This window comes from Bubalus bubalis, chromosome X (assembly GCF_019923935.1).
Source record: "Bubalus bubalis isolate 160015118507 breed Murrah chromosome X, NDDB_SH_1, whole genome shotgun sequence".
Lineage (NCBI taxonomy): Eukaryota > Metazoa > Chordata > Mammalia > Artiodactyla > Bovidae > Bubalus > Bubalus bubalis.
Genome location: NC_059181.1, coordinates 60641340 through 60668007, shown reverse-complemented (window position 1 = coordinate 60668007; position 26668 = coordinate 60641340). Strand labels below are relative to the sequence as shown.

Here is a 26668-nt window from a genome sequence, read left to right as displayed (position 1 = left end):
TAAGATCAGGAATAAGACAAGGTTGTCCACTCTCACCACTATTATTCAACATAGTTTTGGAAGTCCTAGCTACAGCCATTAGAGAAGAAAAAGAAATAAAGGAATCCAGATCAGAAAAGAAGAAGTAAAACTCTCACTGTTTGCAGACGACATGACACTATACATAGAAAACCAAAAAGAAACTATCAGAAAATTACTAGAACTAATCAGTGAATTCAGCAAAGTCACTGAATATAAGGTCCATATGCAGAAATCACTTGAATTCTTATATACTAACAATGAAAAATCAGAAAGAGAAATTAAGAAATCAATAACATACATCAATGCAACAAAAGAATTAAATATCTAGCAATAAACCTACCTAAGGAATGAAGGGATGGAGCCAAAGAAAAAACAATACCCTGTTGTGGATATGACTGGTGATAGAAGCGAGGTCTGATGCTGTAAAGAGCATTATTGCATAGGAACCTGGAATGTTAGGTCCATGAATCAAGGCAAATTGGAAGGGGTCAACCAGGAGATGGCAAGAGTGAACGTCGACATTCTAGGAATCAGCGAACTAAAATGGACTGGAATGGGTGAATTTAACTCAGATGACCATTATATCTACTACTGCAGGCAGGAATCCCTCAGAAGAAATGGAGTAGCCATCATGGTCAACAAAAGAGTCCAAAATGCAGTACTTGGATGCAATCTCAAAAACGACAGAATGATCTCTGTTCACTTCCAAGGCAAACCATTCAATATCACAGTAATCCAAGTCTATGCTGCAACCAGTAATTCTGAAGAAGCTGAAGTTGAACGGTTCTATGAAGACCTACAAGACCCTTTAGAACTAACACCCAAAAAAGATGTCCTTTTCATTATAGGGGACTGGAATGAAAAAGTAGGAAGTCAAGAAACGCCTGGAGTAACAGGAAAATTTGGTCTTGGAGTACGGAATGAAGCAGGGCAAAGACTAATAGAGTTTTGCCAAGAAAATGCACTGGTCGTAACAAACACCCTCTTCCAACAACACAAGAGAAGACTCTACACATGGACATCATCAGATGGTCAACACCGAAATCAGATTGATTATATTCTTTGCAGCCAAAGATGGAGAAGCTCTATACAGTCAACAAAAACAAGACCGGGAGCTGACTGTGGCTCAGATCATGAACTCCTTATTGCCAAATTCAGACTTAAATTGAAGAAAGTAGGGAAAACCACTAGACCATTCAGGTATGAACTAAATCAAATCCCTTATGATTATACAGTGGAAGTGAGAAATAGATTTAAGGGCCTAGATCTGAAAGATAGAGTGCCTGATGAACTATGGACAGAGGTTCATGACATTGTAGAGGAGACAGGGATCAAGACCATCCCCATGGAAAAGAAATGCAAAAAAGCAAAATGGCTGTCTGGGGAGGCCTTACAAATAGCTGTGAAAAGAAGAGAAGCGAAAAGCAAAGGAGAAAAGGCAAGACATAAGCATCTGAATGCAGAGTTCCAAAGAAGAGCAAGGGGAGATAAGAAAGCCTCCCTCAGTCATCAATGCAAAGAAATAGAGGAAAAAAAACAGAATGGGAAAGACTAGAGATCTCTTCAAGAAAATTAGAGATACCAAGGGAACATTTCATGCAAAGATGGGCTCGATAAAGGACAGAAATGGTATGGATCTAACAGAACCAGAGATATTAAGAAGTGGCAAGAATACACAGAAGAACTGTACAAAAAAGATCTTCATGACCCAGATAATCACGATGGTGTGATCACTCATTTAGAGCCAGATATCCTGGAATGTGAAGTCAAGTGGGCCTTAGAAAGCATCACTACGAACAAAGCTAGTGGAGGTGATGGAATTCCAGTTGAGCTATTTCAAATCCTTAAAGATGATGCTGTGCAATGGCTGCACTCAATATGCCAGCAAATTTGGAAAACTCAGCAGTGGCCACAGGACTGGAAAATGTCAGTTTTCATTCCAATCCCAAAGAAAGGCAATGCCAAAGAATGCTCAAACTATTGCACAATTGCACCCATCTCACATGCTAATAAAGTAATGCTCAAAATTCTCAAAGCCAGGCTCAGTAATACGTGAACTATGAACTTCCAGATGTTCAAGCTAGTTTTAGAAAAGGCAGAGGAACCAGAGATCAAATTGCCAACATCCTCTGGATCATCGAAAAAGCAAGAGAGTTCCAGAAAAACATCTATTTCTGCTTTATTGACTATGCCAAAGCCTTTAACTGTGTGGATCACAATAAACCATGGAAAATTCTGAAAGAGATGGGAATACCAGACCACCCGACCTGCCTCTTGAGAAACCTATATGCTGGTCAGGAAGCAACAGTTAGAACTGGACATGGAATAACAGACTGTTTCCAAATAGGAAAAGGAGTATGTCAAGGCTGTATATTGTCACCCTGCTTATTTAACTTATATGCAGAGTACATCATGAGAAACGCTGGGCTGGAAGAAGCACAAGCCGGAATCAAGATTGTCAGGAGAAATATCAATAACCTCAGATATGCAGATGACACCACCCTTATGGCAGAAAGTGAAGAGGAACTAAAAAGCCTCTTAATGAAAGTGAAAGAGGAGAGTAAAAAAGTTGGCTTAATGCTCAACATTCAGAAAACTAAGATCATGGCATCTGATCCCATCACTTCATGGCAAACAGATGGGGAAACAATGGAAACAGTGTCAGAGTTTATTTTTTTGGGCTCCCAAATCACTGCAGATGGTGACTGCAGCCATGAAAATAAAAGACGCTTACTCCTTGGAAGGGAAGTTATGACCACCTAGACAGCATATTCAAAAGCAGAGACATTACTTTGCCAACAAAGGTCCATCTAGTCAAGGCTATGGGTTTTCCAGTGGTCATTTATGGATGTGAGAGTTGGACTGTCAAGAAAGCTGAGCGCTGAAGAATTGATGCTTTTGAACTGTGGTGTTGGAGAAGACTCATGAGAGTCCCTTGAACTGCAAGGAGATCCAGCCAGTCAATTCTAAAGGAGATCAGTCCTGGGTGTTCATTGGAAGGACTGATGCTAAAGCTGAAACTCCAATACTTTGGTCACCTCATGCGAAGTGTTGACTCATTGCAAAAGGCTCTGATGCTGGTAGGTATTGTGGGCAGGAGGAGAAGGGGACGACAGAGGATGAGATGGCTGGATGGCATCACCGACTGGATGGACATGAGTTTGAGTGACCTCCGGGAGTTGGTGATGCACAGGGAGGCCTGGTGTGCTGCGGTTCATGGGGTCGCAAAGAGTTGAACACGACTGAGCGACTGAACTGACTGAGTGACTGACATGCATAAGAATGAAATTAGATCACTACCTAACACCATACACAAAGATAAACTCAAAATGGTTTAAAGACCTAAATGTAAGACCAGAAACTATTAAACTCTTAGAGGAGAACATAAGAAGAACACTCAATGATGTAAATCAAAGCAAGATCTTCTATGACCCACCTGCTAGAGTAATGGAAATTAAAATGAAAATAAACAAGTGGGACCTAATTAAACTTAAAAGGTTTTGCACAACAAAGGAAACCACAAACTGGGCAGATCGTTGGTCTTTTTTTTTAGTTGAATTATGTGCATATATTAGGAATCCAGAGATCTACATTTCTAATAATGAGAGATGTTGAGTAACTTTTCATGTGTTTGTTAGCCATTTGTATGTCTTCTTTGGAGAAATATCTCTAGGAATTCTGCACATTGTTTTCAAGTGAATTGTTTGTTTTTCTGATTTTGAACTACATATCTTTGTCAGTTACTTCATTTGCAGTTATTTCCCCCCATTCTGAAGGTTGTCTCTTCATCTTGTTTACAGTTTTCTTTTCTGTTGAAAAGCTTTCCAGTTCAGTTCAGTTCAGTTGCTCAGTCGTGTCTGACTCTTTGCGACCCCCAAGCATGCCAGGCCTCCCTGTCCATCACCAAATCCTGGAGTTCACTCAAACTCATGTGCATCGAGTCAGTGATGCCATCCAGCCATCTCATCCTCTGTCCTCCCCTTCTCCTGCCCCCAATCCCTCCTAGCATCAGGTTCTTTTCCAACGAGTCAACTCTTTACATGAGGTGGGCAAAGTATTGGAGTTTCAGCTTCAGCATCAGTCCTTCCAATGAACACCAAGGACTGGTCTCCTTTAGGATGGACTAGTTGGATCTTTTTTCAGACTCTCAAGAGTCTTCTCCAACACCACAGTTCAAAAGCATCAATTCTTTGGCGCTCAGCTTTCTTCACAGTCCAACTCTCACTTGACCACTGGAAAAACCATAGCCTTGACTAGACAGACCTTTGTCGGCAAAGTCATATCTCTGCTTTTTAATATGCTGTCTAGATTGGTCATAACTTTCCTTCCAACAACCAGTAACGCTGAAGAAGCTGAAGTTGAACGGTTCTATGAAGAGCTACCCTTTTAGAACTAACACCCAAAAAAGATTTCCTTTTCTTTATAGGGGACTGGAATGCATAAGTAGGAAGTCAAGAAACACCTGGATTAACAGGCAAATTTGGTCTTGGAGTACGGAATGAAGCAGGGCAAAGGCTAATAGAGTTTTGCCAAGAGAACGCACTGGTCATAGCTAACACCCTCTTCCAACAACACAAGAGAAGACTCTACACATGGACATCACCAGATGGTCAACACCGAAATCAGATTGATTATATTCTTTGCAGCCAAAGATGGAGAAGCTCTATACAGTCAGCAAAAACTAGACCAGGAGCTGACTGTGGCTCAGATTATGAACTCCTTATTGCCAAATTCAGACTTAAATTGAAGAAAGTAGGGAAAACCACTAGACCATTCAGGTATGAACTAAATCAAATCCCTTATAACTATACAATGGAAGTGAGAAATAGATTTAAGGGACTAGATCTGATAGATAGAGTGCCTGATGAACTATGGATGGAGGTTTGTGATATTGCACAGGAGACAGGGATCAAGACCATCCCCATGGAAAAGAAATGCAAAAGAGCAAAATGGCTGTCTGGGGAGGCCTTACAAATAGCTGCGAAAAGAAGAGAAGCAAAAAGCAAAGGAGAAAAGGAAAGATACAAGCATCTGAATGCAGAGTTCCAAAGAAGAGCAAGGGGAGATAAGAAAGCCTCCCTCAGCAATCAATGCAAAGAAATAGAAGAAAACAACAGAATGGGAAAGACTAGAGATCTCTTCAAGAAAATTAGAGATACCAAGGGAACATTTCATGCAAAGATGGGCTCGATAAAGGACAGAAATGGTATGGATCTAACAGAAGCAGAAGATATTAAGAAGAGGTGGCAAGAATACACAGAAGAACTGTACAAAAAAGATCTTCATGACCAAGATAATCATGATAGTGTGATCACTCACCTAGAGCCAGACATCCTGGAATGTGAAGTCAAGTGAGCCTTAAAAAGCATCACTACGAACAAAACCTTTTAAGTTTAGTTAAAACCTCAGGGTCCTATTTGTTTAATTTTGCTTTTATTTCCATTACTCTAGGCTGTGAGTCAAAGAGGAATTTGCTGTGATTTATTTATGTCAAAGAGTGTTCTGCCTATGTTTTCATCTAAGAGTTTTATAGCGTTTGGCCTTAGATTTAGACCTTTAATCCATTTTGAGTTTACTTTTGTGTATGGTGTTAGACTTGAAGTGTTCTAATCTCATTCTTTTACATGTAGCTGTCCAGTTTTCCCAGCACGACTGACTGAAAATGCTGTCTTTTCTCCACTGTATATTCTTGCCTGTTTTGTTAAAGATGAGGTACCCATAGGTGCATGGGTTTATCTCTAGCCTTTTTATCTTGTTCCATTGCTCTATATTTCTGTTTTTGTTTCAGTACCATACTGTCTTGATGACTGTAGTTTTGTAGTATAGTCTGAAGTCAGGACGGTTGATTCCTCCAGCTCCTTTTTTCTTTCTCAAGATTGCTTTGTCTATTCAGGGTCTTTTGTGCTTCTATCCAAATTGTGAAATATTTTGTTCTAGTTCTGTGATAAGTGCTACTGACAATTTGATGGTGGAACTAGCTTGTAAAAGAATATGAACCTAGAAATTTATGAGAGGGAAAAATTTTTACTACCATTTCTTTGTCTGTATAATTATCTTTCTTTTTGTGCCGATTTTGGCATTTTATAGATATATATGAGGTTATCTATTTCATTTATGTTTTCAAATCTATTAGCATATAATACATTTTTATTGTTTTTATTCTCTATTGTATCTTATTTAATCTTCATCTTATTTACCTTATCTTAATTCTTTAAAAAATTAATTAGTTTTGCCAATTTCTATCTTCTTTTTTGAAAACCAGTTTTCATTTTGTAAATCGTATCTATTGTTCTTTCTCTTCTCTATTTCATTTTCTCTTATTCTTATTCTTTACACTTTCTTTATGCACTTTTATTTTCAAGTTTATGAGTTGAATGTTTAACTTTTTTTGTTTTACCATTTCTTGTTTTCAGATCAACTAATACCATAAAATTTGACCTATATGCCTCTATAACATTTCTCAGTGTGGTCCCCAAATTCTGGCATGTGTAGCTTTATTATCATTCTATTCTAGCACTTTTAATTTCTTTTTACATTTCCTTTTTAAACAATGGGATTATTTTTTAAATTAATTTTTGTTGGAGTATAGTTGAATTACAATGTTGTGTTTCTGCTGTATGGTAAAGTGAATCAGTTATATATATATCCACTTTTTAAAAAGTTCTTTTCCCATATGGGTCATTACAGGATGTTGAGCAGAATTCCCTATGCTATACAGTAGATTCTTGTGTATTATCTATTTTAAATATGATAGTGTGTACATGTCAAATACAAATTCCCAATCTATCCTTCCCCTCACATTTCCCATAAACAAAGGAATTATTTATTAATAAGTAATTTCATTCCCAAATATATGTGAAGCTGTTTGTTGGCCTTTTTTTTTTTTTTTTTTTACTAATTTCTCATCTTACTGAATGAATTTTCATAGCAGCCTTCCTCATCATAATCCCAAAGAGGAAGAAATCCAAATGACCATCAACTGATGAATGGAAAAACAAAATGTGATGTATTTATACAATGCATGTTTATTTAGCAATAAAAAGGAATAAAATGCTGATTCATACTATAAAATGGATGTACCTTGAAAACATTATGCTATGTGAAAGAGGGGAGACACAAAATTTCACATAGTTTATGATTTTACTTATAGGCAATGTCTTGGATAGGCAAACCTACAGAAGCATGGTAGATTTATGGATGATGGAAGCTGTGAAGTGGTGGGTTTGGAGGGAAATGGAGAATGAGTACAGGGCATTTTTTTTGAGATGGTGAAAATATTCTGAAATTTATTGTGATGATAGTTGCTCAATTTTGTGAATATTATACATTATAAATGTATGGTATGAGAACTGTGAAAGTGAAAGTCACTCAGTCGTGTCCGACTCTTTGCAACCCCATGGACTATACAGAATTCTCTGAGCCAGAATACTGGAGTGGGTAGCCTTTCCCTTCTCCAGGGGATCTTCCCGACCCTGGCATCAAACACAGGTCTCCCACATTGCAGGCAGATTCTTTACCATCTGAGCCAACCAGGAAGCTGAAACCAAAACTAAAAACAAAACAAAACAAACAAACAAACAAAAAACCCCCAGAGCTTCCCTAGTGGCTCCATGGTAAAGAATCTGCCTGCAATGCGAGAGACCTGTGTTTGATCCCTGGGTCGGGAAAGTCCCCTGCAAATGGGAATGGCTCCCCACTCCAGTATTCTTACCCAGAGAATCCCATGGACAGAGGAGCCTGGCAGGCTACAGTCCGTGGAGTTGCCAAGAGTCAGATGCAAATAACACTTTCACTTTTCATGAAATCATTTTAGCGAGTAGTGACAAAAGTTTTTAAAACAATGAAATAAAGTAGAATAGAAAAGAGCAGGACACAGTCTATGCTGTATTTTGTGAAACTTATTTTCGTTATTTATATGCATATTCTAATCTCTGATGTACTGTATTTCTTACTGTGTTCATAATGAAAAAGTTCTAATTGTACTGAAATAAATGATGCTCCTTGAGGTTTTGATTTGTTTTTTGTCTTAATTTCATTCTTAACGAGATACACTCATAGTAACAATTCAAACTGTTCAGAAGGTTGTAAAATGAAAGGTCCTTTCTCTCTTGATCGCATTTCCACTTCCACAGATCAAGACCATTAAAATTGTTTGTGAATAAATACATATACAAACGTACCCAGTCCCATTTTTATTGATTCAATTTATATATATTACCAATTATAATATATAATATAAAACACATGAAATGATCATTCTCTAGATACTAATATGAAACTAGTTTTCAGTTTTATTCAGTTGTATGCCTTGAACAATACTAAATAATATTTTTATGTTTGCATAATCTCCCATTGCATGGATGTACATCGTTTGTATATTCAATTCCGTAATTGTCATTTCAGGGATTTCCCGATTGGCTACTACAAAATAATGCTATAGTGAATGTGTTTGTCCATATCTTTTCATACTTTGATGAAATCTATAGCACAAATTCCTAAAAGTAGAACTACTTGGTCAAGGGGGATATGCATTTAGAATTGTGGTGAATATTACCAAATTGCTTTCCAAAGCATTCATACCAGTTTAAATTTCCACAATCTGTCTGTGAGACCTCTTGTCTCTCCTTGTCAGCATCAGTGTTCAGCAAGACCTTAAAGTTTGCCCAGTGTAATGAAAATTATATCTCAGTACAGATGCAAGTTAGCATAATAGTTAAGAGTGAGGTCCTGGGGTCCCAGCAACTAGATTTAATTCTCAGGTCAACCACTTCCAAGCTGTGTGACTTTGGATGAATTAGTTCATTTTTCTAAGCTTCAGTTTCCTCATGTGGAGAATGAGGAATGACACTCCTACTTCAAAGGATGATTGCTGTTATAATGGTTAGGTAGGTATCTTGAATATAATAAATGTTAATGTTTTCCTTTACCTTTCAGTAATTCACATTAAGTTAAATTCAAAGTTGTTCTTCTTAAGACTAAAAGTAGAGTAACATAGTGGCCTAATCAAGACTTTTGGAAATTGAAATGTGAATTCACCCACAATTCATTTTTAGTAAGTTTTTGAAACCACTTTCCTTCCTGTGATAATGTTGGTTTAACAAAGAGAGAAAAAATGATTGGCATGTACTGGGTCCTTGTCGAGCATTGCCAACATACTGTTGCCTTCTTTAGATGACCATCTTGGTGTCCACTGTGTGCAGTGTCCATTTATAAAATCACTAATATTACATTATTGCTAATTTTGGGAAAAGGACAAATTTATATTGTTCTGGAATACTTTATTAAAGTATTTTACTTTAAGTTTGAATGCATATTCATTTGCAGGCACTGACAGATTATTCTGAACATTTGTGTACTACTTCTTTTTGATGAAAAGAGAAGAGATTCAAAGATTCAAAAGTATTGCATGTTTTATCTCACATTGCTTACTTAAAGAGAAACTAAAAGAACTTTGCTAGGCGTGATTGTCTGAAAGCTTCTTCATGGCATATAACACGAGATCAGAAACCTGCTGAAAAATATTTTGTTTTATTTTTCCTAATTTATCATTCTAGCAATTCTGTTAAAAGGTATGTAATATGCTATATGCTATGAGCAAAACAGACCACATATAAAATGTTACACAAATACAAAGACCTTAAACAAATACCATGGTTATTTAATGACATTAACTTAAGCATTAGCTTAGAATCAGATGTAAGTGGAATTAGTACGGAATCCGGAAAACCTAACTATTGCCAAAATGAGAAGTAGAAACTTCTACTCATGTTATTAATCCAAATTGTTATTGTATGAGGGCTCTCATTTCTCAACCAGTGTTTAATAGATAAAACCCCATATCAATGCATAAGATTGGATGACTGGATTGTGGACCCCCTTCATCAGAATGTTTAAAATTAAGTACTTGTTTAAAATTAAGATTTCTCAAAGATTCACTTACATTCCTCCCTGCTGCCCCCTGCCCCCCACCACCGGTTTTCTTCTTCCTTATTGTTCCTAGGCCTCAGTCTGTAGTACCTGGCCTCAGCCCATACCTGAATCTGTATCATGTCATCAGATTCACTGTGAGAGAGGTATAGGAAAATCTACCTTTTCAACAAGTACTATATAGGTGATACTTATGCAAGCCAAAATTCAAGGATCATTAGTATAACATTATGATTTAGGTTACACTACACACTGGTCATAGCAAGCATCCTCTTCCAACAACACAAAAGAAGAATCTACACATGGACATCACCAGATGGTCAACACTGAAATCAGATTGATTATGTTCTTTGCAGCCAAAGATGGAGAAGCTCTATACAGTCAGCAAAAACTAGACCAGGAGCTGACTGTGGCTCAGATCATGAACTCCTTACTGCCAAATTCAGACTTAAATTGAAGAAAGTAGGGAAAACCACTAGACCATTCAGGTATGACCTAAATCAAATCCCTTATGACTATACAGTGGAAGTGAGAAATAGATTTAAGGGACTAGATCTGATAGACAGAGTGCCTGATGAACTATGGACAGAGGTTTGTGACATTGTATAGGAGACAGGGATCAAGACCATTCCCAAGAAAAAGAAATGCAAAAAAGCAAAATGGCTGTCTGAGGAGGCCTTACAATTAGCTGTGAAAAGAAGAGAAGTGAAAAGCAAAGGAGAAAAGGAAAAATAAAAGCATCTAAATGCAGAGTTTCAAAGAATAGCAAGGAGAGATAAGAAAGCCTTCCTCAGCGATCAATGTAAAGAAATAGAAGAAAACAACAGAATGGGAAAGACTAGAGATCTCTTCAAGAAAATTAGAAATACCAAGGGAACATTTCGTGCAAAGATGGGCTCAATAAGGACAGAAATGGTATGGACCTAACAGAAGCAAAAGATATTAAGAGAGGTGGCAAGAATACACAGAAGAACAACACAACAAAGATCTTCACGACCCAGATAATCACGATGGTGTGATCACTGACCTAGAGCCAGACATCCTGGAATGTGAAGTCAAGTGGGCCTTAGGAAGTATCACTACTAACAAAGCTAGTGGAGGTGATGGGATTCCAGTTGAGCTATTTCAAATCCTGAAAGATGATGCTGTGAAAGTGTTGCACTCAATATATCAGCAAATTTGGAAAACTCAGCAGTGGCCACAGGACTGGAAAAGTCAGTTTTCATTCCAATACCAAAGAAAGGCAACGCCAAAGAAGGCTCAAACTATTGCACAATTGCACCCATCTCACACGCTAGTAAAGTAATGCTCAAAATTCTCCAAGCCAGGCTTCAGCAATATGTGAACTGTGAACTTCCAGATGTTCAAGCTAGTTTTAGAAAAGGAAGAGGAACCAGAGATCAAATTGCCAACATCTGCTGGATCATTGAAAAAGCAAGAGAGTTCCAGAAAAACATCTATTTCTGCTTTATTGACTATGCCAAAGCCTTTGACTGTGTGGATCACAATAAACTGTGGAAAATTCTGAAAGAGATGGGAATACCAGACTACCTGACCTGCCTCTTGAGAAACCTGTATGCAGGTCAGGAAGCAACAGTTAGAACTGGATATGGAACAACAGACTGGTTTCAAATAGGAAAAGGACTATGTCAAGGCTGTATATTGTCACCCTGCTTATTTAACTTATATGCAGAGTACATCATGAGAAACGCTGGACTGGAAGAAGCACAAGCTGGAATCAAGATTGCCCGAAGAAATATCAATAACCTCAGATATGCAGATGACACCACCCTTATGGCAGAAACTGAAGAAGAACTAAAGGGTCTCTTGATGAAAGTGAAAGAAGAGAGTGAAAAAGTTGGCTTAAAGTTCAACATTCAGAAAACTAAGATCATGGCATCTGGTCCCATCACTTCATAGCAAATAGATGGGGAAACAGTGGAAACTGTGGCTGACTTTATTTTTCTGGGCTCCAAAATCACTGCAGATGGTGACTGCAGCCATGATATTAAAAGACGCTTACTCCTTGGAAGGAAAGTTATGACCAACCTAGAGAGCATATTAGAAAGCAGAGACATCACTTTGTCAACAAAGGTCCTTCTAGTCAAGGCTATGATTTTTCCAGTGGTCATGTATGGATGTGAGATTTGGACTATAAAGAAAGCTGAGCACTGAAGAACTGATGCTTTTGAACTGTGGTGTTGGAGAAGACTCTTGAAAGTCCCTTGGATTGCAAGGAGATCCAACCAGTCCATCCTAAAGGAGATCAGTCCTGGGTGTTCATTGAAAGGACTGATGTTGAAGCCTAAACTCCAATACTTTGGCCACCTGATGTGAAGAGCTGACTCATTGGAAAAGACCCTGATGCTGGGAAGATTGAGGGCAGGAGAAGGGGACAACAGAGGATGAGATGGTTGGATGGCGTCACCTACACAATGGACATGGGTTTGGATGGACTCTGGGAGTTGGTGATGGACAGGGAGGCCTGGCGTGCTGAGGTTCATAGGGTAGCAAAGAGTCAGACACGACTGAGCAACTGAACTGAACTGATTCAGTAGGAGATTCCAGAAACTGTTTGGGCATTTCTGACCCCCTCAGAAGTTCACACTACCTTTTAAGATGTTGGAAAATGGGGTGTACAGCAGGCTGTATTGGGATGACAGTATAAAAGTATAGAAGTTTCTGGGAGAATAAAAGTAAAGACACACAATTTCACCATCCTTATAATGTGGGTATTTTAGAATAAAAATTGACACCAAAAATTGCCACAAATAGAAAATCCTCAGGTTCTTACCAACAGGGAGCTTTGATGTAGATTTGCTAATATGAAAGTGTGATGAAATAGTGAATGCTATGAATAAAAAATTTTGGTGGGTAATCATATAGATTAAATATATTCTATTTTACAACTGAAATTGATGGCTTTTTCCACCAAAAGCCATCATAAAAGGAGACATAAAGGGCGAGGATAAGTGGAGAGTTGGATGTCCAAAATCAAGCCATGGAAAAGGACTTTTCCCTTCCTTCAACCCTTTGTCCCTTATAGCTCCTAACATCTTGGCTTAAGCTAAGTAAAGAAACTAGGCCAAATCCAATCAAAGCACAGGATGGACCAGAGTTAAGAGTAGGGCTGGCAATGGCATCAAAGAACAAGATTTAGGCTAGGCTGGAACTATGGGCAAGGTTAGCCATATGGTGGGGTTGTGGGGAGCTGATATGCATATAATGTTATGTTCTTTGCATCATAAATCTAGAAATTCTAGAAGGTTTGGCATATGTGGCATGAGAGCCAGAACTGTCAGCTAGCTCTTCAAAAAAGTTCAACATAACACCCTTATTAACATTAAACCTGGGATAATTTAAAATAATTTGTTGCTCTTATGTATAAATGACCCTGAACTATTTTTTCCATATTGTAGTACTAAGTGCATTCAGTCACATAAGCAGGAGGTAATGGAGATTAGATATTGACTGGAAGGCATGGTAAAAATGGCTTCAGATTCAGACCTGGATTTAAATCTCTGGTACATCATTTATTTTCTGGGTGACTTTTGCCAAGCTGCTTAACTTCTCTGAGTTTTGGTTGCATTATCTGTAAAATTAAGGTGACAATAGAACCTTCTTCACCGACTTGTTATGCAAAGTAAACAAGATCAAATATGTGACATGCTTGGTTTAAGAGAACTCAATCAATCCATGCTGCTCCTATCCGTCTACTTATCATTCCTATTTCCCTTCAGTTTCTTTTCTTATTATTGACATAGGTCAATTAGCTTCTGCATCTTCTTCACCTTTTTGTGAAAGGATTGTAACATTTTAAGACAAAGATCTTCAGGATTTGTTATAAGAAGCACAGGGGTTATAATTACCTTATCTTTTTAGAATAAAACTCATTTAAAACAAATCTTATAAATTACTAAAGTCTAAAAGTGGCATTTGGAAAATTGCCTTTCTTTGCAAGCTCCCAGACCATTTCCAGGAGACCCAAAGATGGCGGAGTAGAAGGACGTGTGGTCATCTTCTCCTGTGAGAACTCCAAAATTACAACTTGCTGCTGAACAACCATCAACAGGACAATGTTGGATCCCATCAAAAAGATACCACATGTCCAAGAGCAAAGGAGAAGCCCCAGTGAGACAGTTGGAGGGGAGAAATCATGTTTAGAATCAAACCCCATACCCACCAGAGATGCTCAGAGGGCTCAAACGAAACTTGTGCACGCCAGGACCCAGAGTTCCCACAGAGACTGAACCAGAACTGTGTTTAAGTGTCTCCTGCAGAGATACAGGTCAGCAGTGGCCTGCCTCAGGGGAAGGGGCTCTGGGTGCAGTAGACCTGGGTATGGCATAACCCCACCATAGAGCCCCCAGAACTTACACAGGACTAGGGAAACTGACTCTTGGAGGGCACAAACAAAACCTTGTGCATACCAGGAGCCAGAAGAAAGGAGTAGTGACTCCACAAAAGACTGACCCAGGCTTGACTGTGAGTGTCCAGGAGTCTCTAACAAAGACATGGGTCGGCAGTGGCTTGCTGCAGGGTCGGGGGCACTGAGTGCAGCAGTGCATGCATGGCACCATTTAAAGGAGGTCACCATTATCTTCATTACCTCCACAACAGGGAAAAACACAGCTCCTCCCATCAACAGAAAATTGGATTAAAGATTTACTGAACATGGCCCTGCCCATCAGAACAAGACCCAGTTTCCCCCACAGTCAGTCTCTCCCATCAGGAAGCTTCCATAAGCCTCTTATCCTTATCCATCAGAGGGCAGACAGAATGAAAGCCACAATCACAGAAAACTAACCAAACTGATCACATGGACCACAGCCTTGTCTAACTCAATGAAACTATGAGGCATGCTGTATAGGGCCACCCAAGATGGATGGGTCATGGTGGAGAGTTCTGACAAAACGTGGTCCACTGGAGAAGGGAATGGCAAGCCGCTTCAGTATGCTTGCCTTGAGAACCCCAAGAACAGTATGAAAAGGCAAAAGATAGGACACCGAAAGATGAACTCCCCAGGTCAGTAGGTGCTCAATATGCTATTGGAGATAAGTGGAGAAATAACTCCAGAAAGAATGAAGAGATGGAGCCAAAGCAAAAACAACACCCAGTTGTGGATGTGACTGGTGATGGAAGTAAAGTCTTATGCTGTAAAGAATTGCATTGCATAGTAACCTGGAATGTTAGGTCCATGAATCAAGACAAATTGGAAGAATTCAAACAGGAGATAGTAAGAGTGAACATCGACATTTCAGGAATCAGTGAACTAAAATGGACCAGATTGGGTGAATTTAACTGAAATGACCATTATATCTACTACTGTGGGCAAGAATCCCTTCGAAGAAATGGAGTAGCCCTCATAGTCAACAAAAGAGTCCGAAATGCAGTACTTGGATGCAATCTCAAAAACAACAGAAAGATCTCTGTTAGTTGCCAAGGCAAACCATTCACTATCACAGTAATTCAAGTCTATGCCCGAGCAGTAATGCTGAAAAAGGTGAAGTTGAACAGGTTCATGAAGACCTACAAGATCTTCTAGAGCTAACACCCAAAAAAGATGTCCTTTTCATTATAGGGGATTGGAATGCAAAAGCAGGAAGTCAAGAGACACCTGGAGTAACAGGCAAATTTGGCCTTGGAGTACAAAATGAAGCAGGACAAAGGCTAACAGAAATTTTGCCAAGAGAATGCACAGGTCATAGCAAACAACTTCTTTCAACAACACAAGAGAAGATTCTACACATGGACATCATCGGGTGGTCAATACTGAAATTAGATTGATTATATTCTTTGCAGCCAAAGATGGAGAAGCTCTATACAGTCAGCAAAAACATGACTGGGAGCTGACTGTGTCTCAGATCATGAACTCCTTATTGCCAAATTCAGACTTAAATTGAAGAAAGTAAGGAAAACCACTAGACCATTTAGTTATGACCTAAATCAAATCACAAAGAGAGTATGCCGGTAAGTATTTAACTACTTACCAGTCAGAGAAAGCAGAAGAGAAAACAAAGGGTGTATTTGAGGACCAGGAGGAACTCCAGTGTATCTGGACACAAATTCAAATTAGTTAGTTAGTTAGATGCTCAGTCGTGCCCGACTCTTTGCCACCCCATGGACTGCAGTCCACCAGGTTCCTCTGTCCATAAGATTTTCCAGGCAAAGATACTGGAGTGGGTTGCCATTTCCTTCTCCAGGGGATCTTCCCAACCCAGGGATCGAACCCGGGTCTCCTGCACTGCAGGCAGATTCTTTACTGACTGAGCTACAAGGGAAGCAGATGGTAAAGCGTATGTCTACAATGCAGGAGACCCAGGTTCGATTCCTGGGTTGGGAAGATCCACTGGAGAAGGAAATGGCAATCCACTCCCGTACTATTGCCTGGAAAATCCCATGGACAGAGGAGCCTGGTAGGCTACAGTCTGTGGGGTCGCAAAGAGTTGGACACTACTGAGCGACTTCACTTACTTACTTACTTATGATTATACAGTGGAAGTGACAAATAGAATCAAGGGATTAGATCTGATAGAGTGCCTGAAGAACTATGGATGGAGGATTGTGACATTGTACAGGAGGCAGTGATCAAGACAATCCCCAAGAAAAATAAATGCAAAAAAGCAAAATGGTTGTCTGAGGAGTCCTTACAAATAGCTGAGAAAAGAAGAGAAGCGAAAGGCAGTGGAGAAAAAGATAGATATACCCATTTGAATGCAGAGTTCCAAAGAATAGCACGGGAGATAAGAAAGCCTTCCTCAATGATCGGTGCAGAGAAATAGCGGAAAACAATAGAATGGGAAAGACGATAGTTCTCTTCAAGAAAATTAGAGATACAAGGGAACATTTCATGTAAAGATGGGCACAATAAAGGACAGAAATGGCATGGACCTAACAGAAGCAGAAGATATCAAGAAGAGGTGGCAACAACACACAGAAGAACTATACCAGAAAGACCTTCATGACCCAGATAACCACGATCGTGTGATCACTCACTTAGAGACAGACATCCTGGAATGCAAAGTCAAATGGGCCTTAGGAAGCATTACTACAAACAAAGCTAGTGGAGGTGATGGAATTCCAGTTGAACTCTTTCAAATCCTAAAAGATGATCCTGTGAAACTGCTGTACTAAATATGCTAGAAAATTTGGAAAACTCAGCAATGGCCACAGGATTGGAAATGGTCAGTTTTCATTCAAATCCCAAAGAAAGGCAATGCTGAAGAATATTCCAACTACTGCACAATTGCACTCATCTCACACACTAGCAAAGTAATGCTCAAAATTCTCCAAGTGAGGCTTCAACAGTATGTGACAGTGAACTTCCAGATGTTCAAGCTGGATTTAGAAAAGACAGTGGAACCAGAGATCAAATTGCCAACATCTGTTGGATCATCGAGAAAGCAAGAGAGTTCCAGAAAAACATCTACTTCTGTTTTATTGACTACCAAAACCTTTGACTAGTGGATCACAAAAAACTGTGGAAAATTCTGAAAGAGATGGGAATACCAGACCACCTGACCTGCCTCCTGCAAAATCTGTATAATCAACAGTTAGAACTGTATGTGGAACAACAGACTGGTTCCAAATCGGGAAAGGGGTACATCAAGGCTGTATATTGTCACCCTGCTTATTTAACTTATATGCAGAGTACATCATGCAAAATGCTGGGCTGGATGAAGCACAAGATGGAATCAAGACTGCTGGGAGAAATATCAATCACCTCAGATATGAAGATGACACCACCCTTATGGCAGAAAGCGAAGAAGAACTAAAGAGCCTCTTGATGAACGTGAAATAGGAGAGTGAATAAGTTGGCTTATTCAACATTCAGAAAACTAAGATCATGGCATCTGGTCCCATGACTTCATGGCAAATAGATGGGGAAATAATGGAAACAGTGAGTGACTTTATTTTATTGGGCTTCAAAATCACTGCAGATGGTGACTGCAGCCATGAAATTAAAAGTCACTTGCTGCTTGAAAGAAAAGCTTTGAGCAACCTAGACAGTATATTACAAAGCAGAGCCATTACTTTGCCAACAAAGGTCAAGCTAGTCAAAGCTATGTTTTTTTCCAGTAGTCATGTATGGATGTAAGAGTTGGACTATAAACAAAGCTGAGCACCAAAGTATTGGTGCTTTTCAATTGTGGTGTTGGAGAAGACTATTGAGAGGCCCTTGGAGTTCAAGGAGATCAAACCAGTCAATCCTAAAAGACATCAATCCTGAATATTCGTTAAATTGACTGATGCTGAAACTTCAACATTTTAGCCACCTGATGCGAAGAACTCACTCATTTGAAAAGCCCCTGATGCTGGGAAAGAGTGAAAGCAGGAGGAGAAGAGGGCGACAGAGAATGAGATGGTTGGATGGCATCACTGACTCGAGGGACATGAGTTTGAATAAGCTCCCAGAGTTGGCGATGGACAGGGAAGCCTGGCATGCTGCAGTCCATGGGGTTGCAAAGAACTGGGCATGACTGAGTGACTAAACTGAACTGAGACCATTTTCAAAAGAACTCATTTCACTTTTTCATATGTGGAGAAAAGTAAATGATTAATAAGCACTGTAAGAAATATTTTAATGAATCTAGCTATGGTCCCACATGGGAGAGATGAAACAGAAACTGGCATATTAAGTTAATACTGGATATTTATTTTGCTTTCTTGGGCAAGTACATTGCCTTTCCTAAAATTCTATAACATCTAATTTCTTTACTTTCCCTCTCCCGATTCCCTTTGGTTCTGGTTCCAGCATGAAGGATGGACAGACAGATACATCAAACTAATAAGCTCTTATCCTGGATGACCTGAACTGAACATTGTTGACCCTTAGAGCTGTCCTGCAACTGCACCTTGGAGTAATCCACTAAAATGATTAACTTAATTTCATGTTCTAGTTCTTAAACTCTGAGAATCTTTGCCATGTTACAAAGCTGCAGACCCTGTGAGTGTCCTGAAAGTTGAGATAGCATATTAATTACACCACAAACCAGATTAGAGTTTCTATGTGAGTTGAAATGTTAATTACTCTGAATGTGCCTTTTTAGTTTCCTATGATGATGAACAGGGATAAAGTTCTGTTATTATATATATATATATATATATATATATAGAGAGAGAGAGAGAGAGAGAGAGAGTAATGTTTTCTAGGAATATCATTGTGAATAATGACTTCTCCCTGCCTCTGATGCTATCCATCAGAACAAGAACAATGAAAAAGCATTGGATTCAACCAATATTTATCAAGGAGTTATTATGTGCTAAGGACTTCCATATACATTATCTATTATCTATGGTTAATCCTTAGAAGAAGGTACTATTCCAAGGACAGTTTACATGAGTTGCTCAAGGTCACAGCATTTGTAAAGAGTGGAGTCAGATTCAACTTCAGGCCTCTGTTACTTGTATTTTTTCAAACTCAGTATTCTTTTCACAGCATCACATCTGAAATAGGATGATTCTTTAGGGGTGAGGTATTTGTCGTGAATTAAGACTGTGGAGGTGTTATTACTTTGACATACAAGATGCATGGGAAATAGGATTTCTGTCCTCCCACAAAAGTTTAAAGACTTTATTTTCAGGGCAGTTTTAGGGTCACAAAAATTGAGAGGGAGGTATAGAGATTTCCTCTATTTTGTTGCCTCCAACATATGCATAACTTTCCCTCATTATCAACATCCTCCACCAGAGTGGCACATTTGACGAACTTACGTTGAAACCACATCATAATCACTCAAAGTCCAAATTTTACACTAGGGTTCACTTTTGGTGTTGTACATTCTATGGGTTTGGACAAACATACAATGAAATGTATACACCATTATTATATCATACAGAGCATTTTTACTGTTATAAAAATCCTCTGGTATTCTACCTATTCCTTTCTTCCCTCGTCAAAATCCTGGCAACAACTGATCTTTTTACTGTCTCTGTAGTTTTGCCTTTTTCAGAATATCACAGTTGGCATCATTTATTATGCAGTCTTTTCAGATTGATTTCTTTCACTTAGTAATATGTGCATGTGTTTCCTCCATGTTTTTTCATGTCTTAATAGCTCATTTCTTTTCTTTTTTTATATTTTTATTGGAGTATAGTTGATTTACATTGTTGTGTTAGTTTCTGCTGTACAGCAAAATGGATCAGTTATACATATACATCCCTTGCTTGGAGAATCCCAGGGACGGCAGAGCCTGGTGGGCTGCCGTCTATGGGGTCGCACAGGGTCGGACACGACTGAAGCGACTTAGCAGCAGTAGCAGTAGCATACATATACATCCACTCTTTTTTATAGATTATTTTCCCATATAGGCTATTACAGAGTACTGATTAGAGTTCCCTGTGCTATATTATATATCCCAGGACAAGTTCCCTGTCCTTATTTTATATATAGTGGTATGTATATGTCAATCCCAATCTTCCAGTTTATTCCCTCTCCTACCTTCCACCCCACCCCTGTAACCATGTTTGTTTTCTACATCTGTGACTCTGTTTCTGTTTTTTAAATAAGTTCATTTTTATCATTTTTTTATATTCCACATATAAGTGATATCATGATAGCACATTTCTTTTTAGCTCCGAATGATATTCTATTCCATGGATGTATCATAGTTTATTTATCCATTTACAAATTATGAATAAAGTTGAAAGGGAAGCAATTTTCAAGTCAATAAATTCATTTAGTACTATTTGCTAAATGATGTTTGCTAAATATTTGCTAAAAATGATTTGCCTTTCCCACTTCTTTTCCCCACCTCTTTTCCCTAGACTCTAAATAGAAAAGCACACCTTTCAAATGTCAGGAATCTTACTGTGATACTTTGACTCAGACTGTATAAACCCTTGAGGCTAAGTAAAACAACAATTCAAAATATTCACATCCAGGAATCTTCTTTATTTTATTTTTTTTAAATTAAATTAAATTTAATTTTTTATTTTTTTAAAATTTTATTTTATTTTTAAACCTGAAGCACTGTATTAGTTTTGCCAAACATCAGAACGAATCCACCACAGGTATACATGTGCTCCCCATCCTGAACCCTCCTCCCTCCTCCCTCCCCACAGGAATCTTCTTTAACTCAAGACCCTGTAACCTACTTCCTCCTCATCCATCTCACTAACAGATGCATTTCAAATAAAATTTTATATTTTCTTATTAATAATAATCATGATGTATAATATCTTCATGCTATTCTTACCTATTGTGTATGTATAACAATTGCAACTATAACTCAATCTAGAAGACTTTTTATAATTAGACATTTATGGCTACAAGGAAATAAAAATAATTCAATTTCTATTTATTTACCTATTTTGTTGCAAAAAAATCAATATGGAGTTCAGTAGATGACTTTCAACTATAAAAATATATTATGATAGGCTATGATTCTGTAGGAAGAATGTAATGGATATTTGATTTCAAGGAGAAAAAAGAAACAATGCTTTTTTCCTGATGGTTAAAGAAAAGTTTACACTTTCAAGTTTAATGTTTGATGATAGACATCAATTGCCCTGGTTTCTAGAATCCAATGAATATCTTTAAATATGTAATATAACAGTTTTATTTTAAATTGTCAATATGTATAGTATGCTAGAAATTATACCTTTTGCAACTGTTTAAGCATGATGAAAAAATTTAGATGTTAACTTAGAAATGAGTGAGGGAGTAAATAGCATCTCAAAAAACTTTTAGGAATTATGTGAACAAACATTTGAAGATCCCAGTACTATAGGGGGTGTTGTCAGGGTTAGGTTTAGTGTGTGCAAAGCATCTAGGATAACAATTAATACTGCTATTAACCGAAGGACTAAGTTCTAATTTTAACCCTCTTCCTTGGTATTCGGTCCAGGACACTTTTATTTCTCTGCACTTAAGTTTCATTGACTAGATAAAGGATAACACAGATGACTGTAAAACACTTTGAGTGCAGGGATTAGATGATAGCTAAACATTAGTAATGTTAATGATAATTTTCATCATGATGAAAATATAGGCATAGGCTCTATAAATCAAGAAATAAAGTAGGTGTTCAACAAATGTTTGTTGAATTAGTTGATGAATATTATAGGGAATCTTCCTAGAATGAAAGACCATTTACCCATTCCTTGGGCATCTTCCCTTAGTATCTGCATTGGTGTTTTTAAAGAAAATGGACATTTTCTCATAAAGAAAAATGAGTAGGAAATAAAATCCTTTCCTGGGATGTGGCTATCTATTAATTCTCAGAAAGTTTCCTCATTGGACTCTTGTCCATTACTGTGATATAGTGTAGTGGTTAAGAGCAAGGTAGGCTCCACAAGTAGGTCAGATGGCTAGTGGGAAGCTGCCATATAGCACAAGAAGTTCAGCTCGGTGCTCTGTGATGGTCCAGAGGGGTGAGATGGGTGGTAGGAGGGAGGTTCAAGAGGGACGGAGCTCAAGAAGGAGTATATATATGTATACATATAACTGATTCATGTTGTCATACAGCAGAACTGTACACATGGCACTCTAAAGCAATTATACTCTAATTGAAAAAATTAAAAAAAAAGATTTTTTTTAAAAAGCAGGGTAGGTTCAAGTTTAAACTAGTTAAGGTTAAGTCACTTAACCTCTCTTCAACTCAGCTGTCTCATCTTTAAATGGGTATAATAATAATAATACTAACTTCATAGGATTGTTTTGAGGAATCATGAAGTTGGTTATGGGCTTCCAAGGTGGCTCTAGTGGTAAAGAATCTGCCTGCTGATGCAGGAGATGCACGTTTGGTCCCTGGGTGGGGAAGATCCCCTGGAGTAGGAAATGGCAGCCCACTCCAGTATTCTTACCTGGAAAATTCCACGGACAGAGGAGTCTAGTGTGTTACAGTCCATGGGGTCCCAAAGAGTTGGAAACGACTGAGCCACTGAGCATGCATGCCCCCATACATGCGCACATTGGGTTATGGGATTATAGACTGCGTGGAAGGTAAAGAATATTTCTCCCATAGACATCCATGTCACAATCCCTAGAATGTGTGACTGTATTGTCTTATATGACAAAAGGACTTTGTAGGCTTAAGTATCTTGAGATGGGGAGATTATCTTGGGTTATTGGTGGGTCCTTATAAGAGAAAGAGGGAGGCAGAAGGGTCAGTGTCAAAGTGATGCAGTGGGAGAGAGACTTGACTGGCCACTACTGGCTTTAAAGATGGAGGAAGGGGGCTATGAGCCAGGGGATGTGGACAGCTTCTAGAGGCTGGAAAAGGCAAGGAAATGGATTCTGTCTTAGAGTCTCCAGAAAGGAACACAGCCTATTTGATATCTTGATATGGCCTACAGAGTTGTATTTTTAATTTCTGACTTCCAAAAGTGTAAGATAATAAATTTGTGCTATTTCAAGTCATCAAGGTTGTGATAATTTGTTACAGCAGCAATAAGATACTAATATAGGTAGAGAAGCTGTTACTACTCTATTTACAATCTGGCTTTCTGGCTTTCTTGGCTTTCTTCACAAGGCAATGTAATCTAAACACTTTCCCAAAATTAAATTCAATCTTTTTGCTCGTGTACACGCTATTTTCCAGCCCCTAGCTACTGTGAGTCTAAAGGCAGCCACCTGTAAGAGTAGCCCTAGTTCTCCTACAATAGACAATGGACAAGAGGCCTCTTAGGGAAGCTGCAAGACAGTTTATAACATCCTCTTTATAACTTTTCTACTTACACATGGAAAATCACATGCTTTAATCAACAGCCAATGCAATGAGTTGGATCACAAAAACTAGACTTGTGGTCCTATTCAGGGAAAAATGAATTCCTAATTATGGCCTCCTTTTCTCTGGCAGGGGGTTCTGAGCTTAACACAGAGATCCAAGAGCAGGAGTCAACCCTTCAGGTAGAAGGCATATGGGAATTAGAGCTCATAGAAATGGGAAAGGGAGGAGAAATAGAAGTGAGTCAGTCAGAGGGAAGCTGGAAAAAAGAAGGAAAAAAACAACAAACAATCCAGCCAAATAAAGAGAAGTGAGAGACATCATCCCACAGTTGATCTCTCCTGGGTTCTCACTCCCTCCCATTTTGGAAACTTTCCAGGTATACTCTAGGGGCTTCCCAGGTGGCTTAGTGGTAAAGAATCTGCCGGCTAATACAGGAGATGGTGGGGAAGATGCCCTGGAGAAGGAAATGGCAACCCACTCCAGTATTCTTGCCTGGGAAAGCCCATGGATAGAGGAGCCTGGTGGGCTACAGTCCATTGAGTCGCAAGGGATTCCCACACGGCTTGGCGGCTGAAAAACAACTAGTGCGGGCGCACCTGCCTTTGGAGGCTGCGCTGGGACAGCTATTAGCTGGGGTGTGCTGGGAATACTCTGCAAGAGAGCCGGCGCCCTGGCGGGATAATGCGGAGATCGCAGGAAGGAGTCACAGGGCGCGAAACGGAAAGACTACATCTCCCAAGCCGCCACGCTTTCCAACTGGAGTCTAGGGCGCTGACTGCTCCCCAGTTTCCGTAGGGAAGCGCCGGGCTACCGCAGCTATTGTGCGTCGCGCTGTTGCCCTCCTCTTCCCGTTCGGGCGTCTTTGGAGGAAGGCTACGTTTCATTGTCGCCCGGCTTAACACCTCTGGCGCTTAGCAGGACAAAAGGCCGCTCCCTCGGACCAGGAAGAACTTTAGGAGACGGCAGATTCTGGTAAAGAGACCCTAGGGTGCAAGTAAGATACAGTTTAAGGAACCCGAGTACCCTGCCTCGGTACATGGGCTTCGCCGGGGAAGGGCGGAGGCGCTGGCTTTAAGAAGGGGGAGGGGACAGTGCACTCCGGGTTACCCGCGGAGCTCGGCAAAGGAAATCTTCTGCTGGCTCGGCAGTTGGGAGCAAGGAGAGGCACCTCCCACCCTCAGCGCTCACCCCCGCCTACACCCTGGGCGGGCCAAAGTGTCACGTTTGCAGTTGCTCGGGAAGGATCCAGCCGCTCTCCGGAGAAGAGACGAGTTGGTTTCTGCTGCCTGTCAGGGGAGAGATGACTAGGGGGCATGTTGCTTGTTAAGCAGCACCCCGCCGGGTTCCAACTGCGTTAGTTAGCTTTCGCCGTCACCTGAAGCAATCGCCGGGCCGCCCGTTTCCGGTACAGACCAGCCAGCTCTCCCCAGGAATCTCATCTGAACAGGTATCTGTCCTCTAAAGGGAGGGAGGCTGCAGCTTCCTAAACGGGTCCTGCACTCTGCGCAACCCATCTTTTCCTCGTACTGTGCCACTGATGCTCTTGATCTTTGTGTCTTTCCTTTCTCCTTCCAATCCCTGTCATCAGAACCATGGGGCATCCCCCGCTGGAGTTCAGCGACTGCTACCTGGACAGTCCTGATTTCCGCGAGAGGCTCAAATGTTATGAGCAGGAACTGGAGAGGACCAATAAATTCATCAAAGATGTGATCAAAGACGGCAACGCGCTTATCAGCGCAATGAGAAGTAAGTGGAAGACTTCGATGAGCAGTTTCCCTGAGCCGGTGCTTTTGGCCTTTGGAGATCTTCCACACCCCAGCCCAAGTGTCTGAGGCTCATGGTTTTCCGGATATTTTGGAAGTGGGGTCAGTAGAAGTGGAAGTTGGTGGCTACAACTAGAATTGGGGTTTTCCCCTTTAGTGGTTTTGGTTTGTAAGACAGTATCTGTAGCTGAGGGACTGTCTTGTTCAGCAGCTATCCTTTCTTGTCAGACTCCTGTTCTAAAGGGACAGGCCACTTGTATTGTCAGACATGTTTATACCCATGTATGAAAGGGACATCTAAGCTGACCAAGGGACTGCCCCACAACCTCCTAAAGAATTGGGAATTCAGGCCAGCAGCTTGAGTCAGGGTTTTGTTCCTGCTTGGCCTCTAGTTGCTGCAGATAAATGTGGGGGTAGTAAAAAATTGCCAATGGCAAGTTATTTTCTAAGGAAAGCACCTTTGCTCTTTAAGTTACTGAGTTATGGTTGTGTTCAAGGTTGGTCTAAATTCGGAATTATTAAATGACCTCATGTGCCACTGAATTCTCCTCACAGGTGGAACAAAGACCTGCCTAATCCCTAGCAGGAGGAGCCCAGCTCCCTGGGAGCATAGTAGAGAACTCAGGTTGGGAGTCACCAGGTTGACGGAACCTCACCTAGCTTGGCTTTCCACGTCCTCAGAACTAAGAACTCTGGGGCCCTCCCCCACTTCCCTGCTGTGTATAGATTTTTTATTTCTGCTAGTTGGCAGAAGGTTTGGAGTAAGATAAAGAATAATAAACATCCCCAACAAGAGTGCAGGCAGATCAATCCATTGTGCCAAAGTATATACCCATAAGAATGGAAGATAGGGAATGGGTGGTGATAATCCATTTTTTCTCTTGGTTGAAGGATGATTATGAAAAATAAAGTCAAAGTCACTGGCAAATATATTCTGTATACCTGTAATATTTTTTTTCTGAGTGGATTTATCCCACAAATAGTGTGTCTGGTCCAGTGTGGGGACCTTCTTAAGGCAAATACAGCCAACCAAGAGCAAGGAGAAAGACTTGGGAGCCGCAGTGCAGTGGTTTTTGTTGTGCAGCTCTCCTGATTTGCCCCTTGGAGTCTGGGCTTTCCCTGTATATGTTGTCTGCCTACTTTGGTCATAAGTGTTGCAAGTTCCTACTTGTTGTTTCATTGAATTGGATCATGTGATGGTGTGTCGTATTTTAGTCTGAATAAGAGTAAACTCTTGGTTGCATCTTAAAGATGGGATATTTGAAATGCTGATCCGTAGACTTT

The 26668-nt window shown here is 39.8% G+C and overlaps 1 protein-coding gene across 4 annotated transcripts in view; it reads left to right on the top strand.

Annotated features, from left to right (window-relative positions):
- Positions 1-24363: 24363 nt before the first annotated feature.
- The window catches only part of OPHN1 (oligophrenin 1), a 613395-nt gene continuing 611090 nt past the window's right edge, over positions 24364-26668 (top strand). For 2 of the 4 annotated variants that reach the window (XM_025276610.3, XM_006056622.4), the window contains exons 1-2: positions 24366-25068; positions 25210-25367. In XM_025276610.3, the coding sequence (XP_025132395.1) occupies positions 25214-25367 (154 nt within the window). In that variant the 5' untranslated portion in view covers positions 24366-25068; positions 25210-25213. Of the gene's footprint in view, positions 25069-25209; positions 25368-26668 lie in introns of all 4 variants that reach the window. The other 2 variants (XM_044937016.2, XM_044937015.2) reach the window with 2 other exon arrangements.